The following is a 10,300-nucleotide window of genomic DNA, read 5'->3' on the forward strand; positions in this document are numbered from 1 at the left end:
GTTTTACTCAAAATGCTATGAGGATTACCTCAAACTTATCTAACGAGTAGGAAACCTTGGCTGGGCTCGACACGTGAAGGTAAGATCTCCCGACCTTCTCCCGCGAATTTGTAACGCATTCCATATCTCTTCCATAACCACCACCCACGCCCTCCACCGCGCTATCGACCGTCCGCGCCGACGGCCTTATCGGATCCTTGCTCTGCGACCCCCGCGATCTACTCCGGACTACCCTCTTGGCTTTACATAACGACGCACGTGCCTTGCGGTCGTAAATGCTCTGCGATTGAGCATCGCGAACGCGTCTCTGCCTGCTATCGTGCCGTCGCCCGATGATGCACCGCCTCGCTATCGCCGTATCGAGCCAGGGCATAGGCCCTGTGGTCTCAGATGGCCGGCTTCGCCTGTTTATCTGCCGATGCGATAGGATGCGATGAGGTCTGCCATGGCCGTTGGGCTCGTTTCGTGGCGTTGTGACCGTTCCTTGCATGTATAGGTTAATCATATAAGTATGCCTGTTTCTTCACCTTTAAGTTATACTCCAATCGATACTCGCTACCTTTCTGCTTGTTTCCATCCACAATGGACTCGCCGTCGGAAGAGAAGGTCAAACACGATGGCCACCCCGACCTAGAGCATTACGCCTCCGCCCCCGTAGCCGGCGGTGTCTTCGACGCGAACGAAGAGCACGAAGTCTTCAAAACAACCGCCGGCGTCAACTTCCGGACCGTAGAATGGCCGCGCGCAACCGTCATCTTCCTCAAGGTCATCTTCGCTGTCGGCGTTCTGACCATCCCCACCGCGCTCTACGACCTAGGAGCCGTGGGCGGCACGCTCAGCGTCTTCGGCTGGGGCCTGCTCAACACATGGGCCGCTGTCATCCAGGGCGATTTCAGGAACAACCACCGCGGATGCCACAGCATCGCCGACATGGCGAATGAGGTTGGAGGCCCGATTTGCAGGGAGATCACGGGTGCGCTTTTTATCGTTGCCTATGTTCTGTTGACAGGGTCGGGCATTTTGGGCGTTTCGATCGCGTTCAATGTCTTTTCTGGACATGCAGTCTGCACCAATTGGTTCTCGTTCGTGGCGATGATTTTGGTTGTTGCAGCGGCTTCGTTCAGGAAGATGTCTCAGGTAAGTCTTCAGCGCAGATGCTCAATGGCCTGAATGCGATCTGCGGCAGGGCTTCGAGTCTGTGAGCATCTTCTCCGATTACGTCTAACGGTAATCGATCGGTATCAGCATTGAGTGTGGGCTTCTTCTTCAAAGACAGACGCTGACAGAATGCTCCCAGATCGGCTGGCTCACATGGGCCGGATTCGCATCTGTCTTCATCGCCGTTTTCATCGTCGTCGTAGCCGTCACCCAAGTCGACCGCCCCGCCGCCGCTCCCCAAACAGGCGACTACGAGCTCGGTTTCGCCGCGATCGCCTACCCCAGCTTCGCCGCAGGCATGGTAGCAACCTGCTCCATCTTCGTCTCCTACGCTGGCACCTCCGCCTTTCTGCCCGTGATCAGCGAGATGCGCGAGCCGCGCGACTTCCGCAAGTCCCTCTACCTCTGCATGGCGATCGTCATCGCCTCCTACGTCTCGTTCTCGCTTGTCGTCTACCGCTACTGCGGCGCCTGGGTCGCCGTGCCCTCGCTCGGCTCCGCGGGCCCGACGATCAAAATCGTCGCCTACGCCGTCGGTTTCATGGGCCTGCTCGTCTCTGGCTGCCTGTACCTGCATGTCGGCGCCAAGTACGTCTTCGTGCGCATTCTGCGCAACTCTGAGCACTTGCAGGCCGACACGTGGGTGCACTGGACGACGTGGCTTGGCTGTACGGGCGGGCTCGGCGCCATCGCGTTCATCCTGGCGCAAGCAATTCCGATTTTCAACTACCTGTTGTCGTTGACGGGGTCGTTGTGTTTTGCGCCAATTGCGCTTTCGCTGCCCGGCTGGTTGTGGTGTCATGACAATATAGCGTGGCGGCGTGGGAAGTGGTGGCAGCAGATTGTGTTCTGGATCACGGCGCTGATGATTCCGCTTGGGATGTTCATCTGCGTTGGTGGGACGTATGGCGTAGTGGTGGAGATCAAGGAGGCATATGCTAGTGGGCGGATCGGTAAGTGCAATCTGTATGAGTACTTGTCGAGTCTGATGGATGTACTAACAGTGGGTTACAGGCTCCGCGTTTTCTTGCGAGGACAACTCTGGCACAACTGCTTCCTAGGCTTGAGGTAAAGATGAGCAGCAGACATGGCGATTTCAATGGGTTTAGCTCCTAACAATCCAACAGGTCTAATTTGATTTTGACCTACGAATACAGTGTCTTAATTACATGCAATTTCAATCATTCATTTTTCGTATGCTACATTCTAAAGTCCTTTCCTCCGTGCTTTGTCAGAGGGGCCTTTCCCTAGGTGATCGACAACAAAAGAGAAGAGATGCATTTAACGTACATTCTATGCGCGCTGAACCGCTCCGAACGCGACTGTGTCACGTCAAACCTCACATGTACAACCGATTAGACCATTCGTGAACCCAAACCCCTCACTCCGCCGCCCTCTCCTTTCCCTTTCCCTTCCACCCCGAAGACTCCGTCTCAATATTGAACCTCGGCGCCCCACTCGGCCTCGCATCCTTCCCCTCGCCCTGATAAAACTCGCACGAGAACTTCAACGCCTTGCCCGGTTCCTTCCAAACCGCAATCTCATCTCCCGAGTAAACCCTGCCAAATAGCCTCTTGCCGTCGTCGCCCCGCTTCAAATGCACGCCGTTGACGAACACTCCCGCACTGCTCTCGGTTGCAATCACGCAGTGCAGGTCCGGCAGCTGCGTCCAGGAGTCGTCGCCCTCGGGCACCTTGTCGATGCCCTTGGCGTGGAACCAGAGGAGCAGCGCGCGCTTGCCGACGCGCGTGTCCGTCGGGTCCGGGTACACTTGGGTGTTGGAGGGCGCGCGGCCCCAGGTCGTCAGACGGCAGTTGAGGTTGAGGCAGATGGGGCCTTTGGGCGTGTGAGAGTCAGGGGTGGAGGCGAGTTTGCCGACGCGAGGGGGCGGTTTGAGGAATTCGGCGGGCGGTTCGAGGGGGTGTTGGGAGTGCTCTGTGGGAGGAGTGGGATGTCTGCCGTTTTGCGGCTTGGGCTCGTCGTTTGTGCTGTCTGTGTAGTAGTTGTCGTCGTCCTGGTCTGTAGCGGAGTCTTGCGTGGTGTCACGTGTAGTGGAGCCATTGGAGGGAGGGTTTCGGGCTTCAGCAGCAAAATCATACCCACTGACTTTAGAAGCATACTCGATGTTGTGCGTGCTCGGGTCGTCGGGCTTGTAAAACAGGGAAGGCGACATTTCCAAGCGTATCTGGCGGCTAAACGTCGACTGATTTGGCGCTCTTGGGGTGATCTGCGACGGACTGAAGGGGTTTGATTTCTTCGACTGCGGCCGGGGAGGCGAGCGAGGAGTCTTCGGTCGTAGTGTGTTTTCTGTCGCATGGCTCGCAGAGTGATGTCGGGAGTCCATGTGCATTTCGCGCACCAGAGATTCGGCTCCTAGCAGACTCGGCGATGCTACATTTCCTTTCAGGTTGTCCTCCCGGAAGTTGTCGCCGTTGCTAGACCCCTGACTCTGAGCCGAGCTCTGAAAACTCGTGGTTTCCGGCATCGCGCCTAAGGCACCAGAGCTCTGGAGTGCCGATTCACTGATCTCGCCAAACAGCTTAGGATTGGCTGCGCTTGTGGGACCTTGACTGTTGTTCGCTTGGTTTGCGATAGGCATGGCGTCAAACATGAGCTCGGGACTTGAAGCGATGGGAGAGCCGTCGGGGTTGCGGTAGGCAAACACCTCGCTCTTGAAGCGCTTTGACTTTCGCGGGTCGAAGAACTTGTAGTCTCCTGAGTGAATGTCGAGCTCGCTGTTCTGGCTCTGCGATGCGGCGTCACGCTCGTCGAGACTGAGGTTTGCGAATTTGGACTGGCCTACGCCCTCGTGCTCTTCGGCGATCACATGCAGTCCGCCTTCCGCGAACGACTGCGCCGCGCCTGCTACCGCCGAAGTGTCGCCACCGAACCAGCTGTGACTGAGGCAATACACCGGTGAAGGGCGGCCGCCTGGATCTGTGTTGAGCATTTCGAGCATCAAGTTGATTGCGTCTTGAGATATGCCTTTCCTGAGCAATTGATTGGTGTCCAAGGGCGTCTTCATGATTTTGTTGAACATGCCGTCTCCATTTGCGTCGGCGACACCCTCGAAAGGCGGTTCCAAGCACAGCGAGAACCACAAAACTGCACCGTAGGACCAGATATCGACGGATTGGCTGTAGCTATGGAACTTCTTAGGAACCGTCGAATTGCCGCGCCAACCTCGCTTCTTGCCATGTCGTGGAGAGTGCGTGTCATACTGAGGGAAGACTTCTGGCGCACAGTAGAGAAGCGTGCCGCAAAAGGTCTTCAAGAACGTCTCATCGTTGCTGACGACTTTGGACAAGCCGAAGTCGGAGAGCTTGATGGTGAAATTGGACGACTCCAAATCCGCGAGCAGGATGTTGTCCGGCTTGATATCACGATGCGTGATCTTCTTCCTATGAAGATAATCGAGCGCATCGAACACCTGCGCCGACATTTTCTTGCCGAGCGGCTCAGTCAGAGCGCCATAGTTGCTCAAATACCCCTGCAGATCTCCACAAGGGACGAACTCCATGATGATGTACAGATGCTGCCCGATGTCCTGGTATTCGACGTACTGCACGACATTCGGATGGCTGATAGCCTTCATGATCTGCAACTCGTTGTCGATCTTGCGGTCGAGCACGCCATTCTTCATGAATCGGCGCTTTTCGAGTTCTTTCGCCGCAAAGAGCTGTCCGTCGCTTTTTGTGGCAAGCTGGTAGACCATTGCAAAAGCGCCTTTGCCGATGTGACCGACCACATTGTACTTGTCGCCACCGCTCCAATGCATGCCAAAGCGCTTCGTCGTGACCGGCACTCTATGAGGACCCGCCTGAGTTGTGCCAGGAACGGGCCTCAATCTGCCGGGAAAGTGAGGGCCGCCAGCTTGCCGATTTGCTTCTGCTTCAGCAGCAGCCATGCGTTGCAATAGCCGCTCGACGTTCGTTTTGTACACTTCCCCGTGGTCTTCCCTGTTAGGGATGCGCACGATGAACTTGATGATCTCGTCGGGGTTCGGCGAAATGATCTGAATAATCGCACCTCCGGTCAGCATTCGCGTCTGCGTGCCCGCCTTTCCGCGCAGCACGACGTCGTCGACTATCGTGCCGTTCGTAGAGACGTCCTCCAGCATCAGCACGCCGGAGTCGTTGAGGAAGATCCGGAAATGCACGTTGCTGACTCGCTTGACCGTATCCGTATCCAGCACAATATCACAGGCTTGTACGCTTCGCCCAAACACAAAGCCCATGTGAGGTCTAATGACGTTTGCTGAGAACCGCAAACCCAAATCCATCGCTTGTGCTGCACCCGCCGACGTTGATGAGGTCTGCAGTATGAACGTCTCTTGCTCTTCCAGAACGGCCTGGCTAACACCGTCATCGTACTGATCGTAGCCCTGGGTCTGTAAGACATTGCGCGGCGAACGGTTGGCGGTGTGCGCAACGATCCTGAAAGCTGCAGGGGAGCATGGGTGGAGAATGCATATCAGGTCGGCGAGGTCTTCGTCGGTCAGGCCGGAGTTGTTACGACCCATCCGCCGTGGGTCCTGCGCCTGCGACTGTGTGGCTTGCGTCGGTTCCTCCTCCATGGTCGCACAAGTATATCGAAAGGTACGAAGGCGGGACTAGCTAAGGTCTCGGCAACAGGCAGCGAAGCGCCTCGAATAGCGACATGCAGCAGGGTTTGGCCGGACAACCACACTATCGCCAGTCGACAGGTTCGAAGTGGCAAATGCGATAGTCCTGCTGAAGGGCGCAGTAGCTTTATATACAATATCCGTCCATGCAAACGAAAGCAGCTCTTGTGTTTTCAGTGTTGGCGAATCACCGGTCTCAACACAGGCCCTGGCCTGCTTTGACTTCACTTAGGCCAGGGCAGAAAGTACAAGTGTGGCCTGAATAATCGAAGGGGAAGGCCTTTCAAGCAAATCGCTAGGTTCGGAGGGCGGTCGGAGGGCACGCTGGGACGGGAGGATGTGAGTCTTATTAAGGCGGACGATCTCGATACTAGGCAGCAACCTGCTCAGACCGGTCCACTTGCACAACGTCCGCGGGACACTGTTGTATCCCTAAGCGGTGATTGTGACCCCAACGGCAAGGGAGTGTGGATGATGATGAAAAATCGAAAAATGATCAAGAGAGCACTGAGGCCATTGAAATGCAGCTGTGACTTGGAAGTTCGAGGAACGTGACGACGCGACTTAGCGCGCTTTTTCGCGAGATCCACTTTCAAGAGACCCAGGTTCACGCTTTATCTCCGAGCCGGTGATAGTAGTGATCGGGGTGGGATTTCAGTATGGTGATCGAATCAATGCATACACTCGTAAAGCTCTCTTTTACTCTCAATATGCAAATGCGCTGACTGAAGCCCATTCATGCAACGCGCAAACCATGCCATCGTCTCCAACACCTTCGGTCATCCAGCCAATCTCGCTGCGCCTCTTATCCTACGGCAATCTGAGCATTCTATCCGATCAAATAATGAGTTCAAGAATTACCACAACCCTCTGCGGCCGACTGACCCGCGACACTCTCTTACTGCTCCTTTCCATCAATTCTCAACCAGTCTCTTCTTCTTCGACGGCGAACCTTCCTAACGATCCGCGCCAGAGCCAGCCTGCGCACGCCGGCCCCTCATACTGGTTCTCCTCTCAGCTTCAACCTCAGGATCGCTGTCGTCTCCGAAACCCCAAGTGCGGCCCGAAGCCTTACGACCGCCCATGCCGTCGCCAGCAGTGACGTAGATCTTCTTCTGTTCCTCGCCCAGAATCGGGTTGTAATCGCCCTTGCGCCCACCCATGCCGTCGCCCGCAGTGTTGTAGATCTTCTTGTCGGTCTCGCCGATGATGGGGTTGAAGGCGCCCTTGCGCCCGCCCATACCGTCGCCGGCTGTGTTGTAAATCTTCCTGGGCTTGGGAGGCGAGTCGGCTGTAGACCAGGAGGGCTCGAGCTCGCCGCGCGCGGACTGGCGCGGAGGTCGGATGTTCTCCTTCACGCTGGCGGGAGAGGCATCGGTGAATTCGTGCTTCGAAGCAAAGTCGTTGCCGCGGCGGGCGGCGTCCACGTTAGTGGTTGTTGGGCGCATCTTCATTGCACCAGCGGGAGAGTCGTCCGCAATTTCGTAGTGCTTCTCGTGGTCTTTGCGCGGAGGATGAACGATGTTACGTTTAGGTGGGGACTGAGGGTCGTCCTGGTGAGTGTCGTCAGAAAGGGTTCAGGGAGAGGCGAATATCTCTGGAACTTACCTCATCTACGCCAGCGCCCCAGTGACGCTCAAAGTCGGGCTTGTTCTTCTCGTTGACCTTCGGCGGTGTGGCAAAGTCCTCGAAGCTGAAGGTGGCTTGAGATTTGCGGTTGTCTTTGCCGCTGTTCGGGCGCGAGTCTTTAGGAGCATCCTCGCCGTTGCCGAAAGCAAAGTGGTCGTACTTTTGCTGGTAGGTCTTCTTGCCCACTGGGGTGCTGTGAGAGTCGTGGTCGTTCTCGTCAAACAAACGATTGCCGGAAACATATTTGCCAGCACCGCCTTTGACGGCGCGACCGTCGATCTTGGCCGGGCTCGTACTACGGTGGGAAGAGGCAGAGGTCTCCTCACCAACGAAAAGATCGCCGTAGTCTCGTGGCGCCGGCTTCGCCGATGGACGCGGCGCAACAGTGGGCCCATTGTATGCGCTGCCGGAATCTTCGTTGGGATCGCGAGGCGCGAAAAGCGCGAGGCTGGCGTGCGGGTCGCGTGTCGCGCTCACGCTTTCGTCGCGCTTGTGGTGATTCGCGACAACATTGTGCTGCCCGCGCGCAGCCGAGCCGTTGCTCGCCTGGCCGGTCGCATTGACGCTAGCCTTGACGGCTTCAATCAACTTCTTGCCCTCTCTGATCGGCCAGTTGCGGCCTGTGCGACCGATAGCCTCGACCTGCTTCAGCAAAGTGCCCTGGTCCCAGTACAAGCGGATTTGGCTGATCTTGCCGCCTGCGTCGAAGCTGACCGCGTGGATCAGGGGAAAGGTGACAATGCACTCGTCGATGACATTCTCGTCCATGCCAGGGAGAAATGCGCCGCCGCCATTCTTGAACTGAAGCGTGGTATCGGTCTCAAGGCAGAGTCCGTTCGCGCCCTCGATCGCATTCAGAATGTTCTCTTCCTTTTTGACAACCTGTCTTCCCTGGCTCTGAAGATGTTTGAGAATTGCGGTGGGCTCGCTGATCGTAGTGGTGGTCGTGATGTAGTTGATGGATGCATTTGGCGCAAGTACCGAGGTGCTGGGCGAAGCGAGGAAAGACTGATATGTTGCCGCCATTTCCGCTGATGGCGCAATCTCTGCGCGGGGTATGTGTTGTTCGTGGTCGGTGCGGTCACCGAGAGACGGTTGTTATGTTGGCAGTGTTGGTGTTGGAGGATGCGATGTGCGGACAGGGAAGAAGGCGTGAAGACGGACAGCACTCAGGCCTCTGAGTCGGGTCGCGTAGGTGACACAGGGGCAGGCGCGAAGCTGCAGTAAACACAGTAAACACTCCGCAGGGCGGAAGGCGCGAGCCATGGGACTGAAACAAGCTAAAAGTCAATAAGGTGTGTCGCCCCGCAGCGGACCCTGTCTCGCCGGCAGGGCTGCCGCGCTAGTACTTCACCTATGACCCTGCGCTCGACCTTATCATTTCTTCACCAACACCACGACATGCACTGACCACAGCCCCAGTGACCGCACTCGATTGTGAGTGAATTTGTCAGCTGAGTACTATACTGTAATTCGAACATCGTGCCAGCTCCTACATTTCGAGCCATAGACGTCTTGAGGGACATTCGAATACTGGGTGCATTGCCCACCGGTGTCTTGCTCTGAACGATGCGCGAGACAAGTAGGGTTATCGCGACCCTCTCATGAGTTCCCACGTTTTAGATTCGAGGTCATCTGCTTTGTTCTCGAATAATGCCACGGAGCACTCGCGATGACGCCCGTGTATCTTCACGGACCGAGCGGGAAGAGTCGGCACAAGCTTCACTGCATCGAACATACCATTCACACACGCAGCGATATTCACAAGCATACTACCCATGACCATGCGGCAGTATCCGGGCCTTTGACAGTCACTATTAATGTCCTTCTCGCGCAAGCATAAATATCTTAGGATTTGCTCTCGAGTCTTTGTTTGTTCCCAAACTCCTCATTCAAGAGCATCCACTTGCAACAATTGCATTGTCAAATTCCTATTCAGCACTATCTTTGACCGACTCCAGGACCACTTGCATTGACCATGGCAGTCGCTATGAAGTACATCGCCCTCGAAGGACTGAAACTCAACCGTTCCAACATGGAGTCCAGCAACGCGAAGCACCAGAATACTCCGCTGGAACACCCCACCGAGGATCTATCTGTAAAGAACCAAGTCTCAGCATCAATGTCCCCACGCAATGGTGAGGGGAACAGCCTCCTCAGCCGGCTGGAAGCCTACCGCACCGCATATCTTGCCCTCACGCCTGCGGATAACTTCGACACCGCCCTCTACAAATCCGTAAACATTGTCTCCGGCACCACACACCCGAGTGGCACCTCTGGTACTGCAATATTCCGCATCGCATTCCCAGCACAGTACTGCAACAAGTTTGGCACGGTTCACGGTGGCGCCATCGCCACGATCCTCGACGGTGTTGCCCAGTGCTCGACTGCGGTTGTCGACAACAACTTTAAGGAGGTTGCGTCTGCGACGTTCAAGGGCAAGGGTGGAGTAGGCGCGACGAAGGCGCTGCAGGTCGGCTATCTCAGACCCATCACGCTCGGCGAGCAGGTCATCATCCTATGCGAGGTGCTTAAGTCAGGACCCCAGGGAGCGGTCATTCGCGGCATCATGAAGCGCGAGTCAGACGGAGAGGTTCTCGCAATCTGCGCGATGGACAAGGAAGGCTGTGAGAAAGCGAAATTGTGAGCTCTGGAACTCATCGATCGACATTGTCTGGGAGCGCTGTGGATGAATCATGACTACCCAGCTTTGGGGAGAACGAATCCCCCAGCAGCGCATCTGCTATGGTTGCCCCAACTGTCGCGCGCACACGGGTGCTTAGGTTGAAGCGAGGCACTCCTCGAAAAGCTTCCTTTGGTGGACAAGCAACGCTTGCGTTCCTCCGCCCACAAAGTCGACTTCTTTAGCGGGGATACAGCTACACCTTT

The 10,300-nt window shown here is 56.2% G+C and overlaps 4 protein-coding genes across 4 annotated transcripts; 2 read left to right on the forward strand and 2 right to left on the reverse strand.

The window, feature by feature from the left end:
* Positions 1 to 497: 497 nt before the first annotated feature.
* WHR41_07541 (uncharacterized protein) lies at positions 498 to 2,362 on the forward strand. The gene is made up of 4 exons (XM_069376145.1): positions 498 to 1,137; positions 1,298 to 2,111; positions 2,173 to 2,226; positions 2,286 to 2,362. Exons 1-3 carry the CDS (start codon positions 583 to 585, stop codon positions 2,217 to 2,219), a joined length of 1,416 nt encoding a protein of 471 aa, XP_069226785.1. The 5' UTR covers positions 498 to 582; the 3' UTR covers positions 2,220 to 2,226; positions 2,286 to 2,362.
* Positions 2,363 to 2,539: 177 nt separating this feature from the next.
* On the reverse strand, positions 2,540 to 5,734 carry WHR41_07542 (uncharacterized protein; the record flags this gene model as incomplete). The annotated part of the gene is made up of 1 exon (XM_069376146.1): positions 2,540 to 5,734. The coding sequence occupies one exon, from the start codon at positions 5,732 to 5,734 to the stop codon at positions 2,540 to 2,542; it is 3,195 nt and encodes a 1,064-aa protein (XP_069226782.1).
* Positions 5,735 to 6,434: 700 nt separating this feature from the next.
* WHR41_07543 (uncharacterized protein) lies at positions 6,435 to 8,604 on the reverse strand. Its single transcript, XM_069376147.1, has 2 exons — positions 7,391 to 8,604; positions 6,435 to 7,335 (listed from the first exon to the last, which is right to left on the reverse strand). Exons 1-2 carry the CDS (start codon positions 8,435 to 8,437, stop codon positions 6,739 to 6,741), a joined length of 1,644 nt encoding a protein of 547 aa, XP_069226783.1. The 5' UTR covers positions 8,438 to 8,604; the 3' UTR covers positions 6,435 to 6,738.
* Positions 8,605 to 9,389: 785 nt separating this feature from the next.
* WHR41_07544 (uncharacterized protein) lies at positions 9,390 to 10,058 on the forward strand (the record flags this gene model as incomplete). Its single annotated transcript, XM_069376148.1, has 1 exon — positions 9,390 to 10,058. The coding sequence occupies one exon, from the start codon at positions 9,390 to 9,392 to the stop codon at positions 10,056 to 10,058; it is 669 nt and encodes a 222-aa protein (XP_069226786.1).
* Between the last annotated feature and the right edge of the window lie 242 nt (positions 10,059 to 10,300).

This window comes from Cladosporium halotolerans (genome assembly GCF_011745625.1).
Source record: "Cladosporium halotolerans strain TM138-S3 chromosome Unknown Sca32, whole genome shotgun sequence".
Classification (NCBI taxonomy): Eukaryota; Fungi; Ascomycota; class Dothideomycetes; order Cladosporiales; family Cladosporiaceae; genus Cladosporium; species Cladosporium halotolerans.

Excerpts from the sequence above, each read along its gene's own strand:
- WHR41_07541 (XM_069376145.1), top strand. The coding sequence starts at position 583 with ATGGACTCGCCGTCGGAAGAGAAGGTCAAACACGATGGCCACCCCGAC. Across the intron at positions 1,138-1,297 it reads CGTTCAGGAAGATGTCTCAG|ATCGGCTGGCTCACATGGGC; the intron begins GTAAGTCTTCAG and ends GAATGCTCCCAG. Across the intron at positions 2,112-2,172 it reads ATATGCTAGTGGGCGGATCG|GCTCCGCGTTTTCTTGCGAG; the intron begins GTAAGTGCAATC and ends AGTGGGTTACAG.
- WHR41_07543 (XM_069376147.1), bottom strand. The coding sequence starts at position 8,437 with ATGGCGGCAACATATCAGTCTTTCCTCGCTTCGCCCAGCACCTCGGTA. Across the intron at positions 7,336-7,390 it reads GGGGCGCTGGCGTAGATGAG|GACGACCCTCAGTCCCCACC; the intron begins GTAAGTTCCAGA and ends GACACTCACCAG.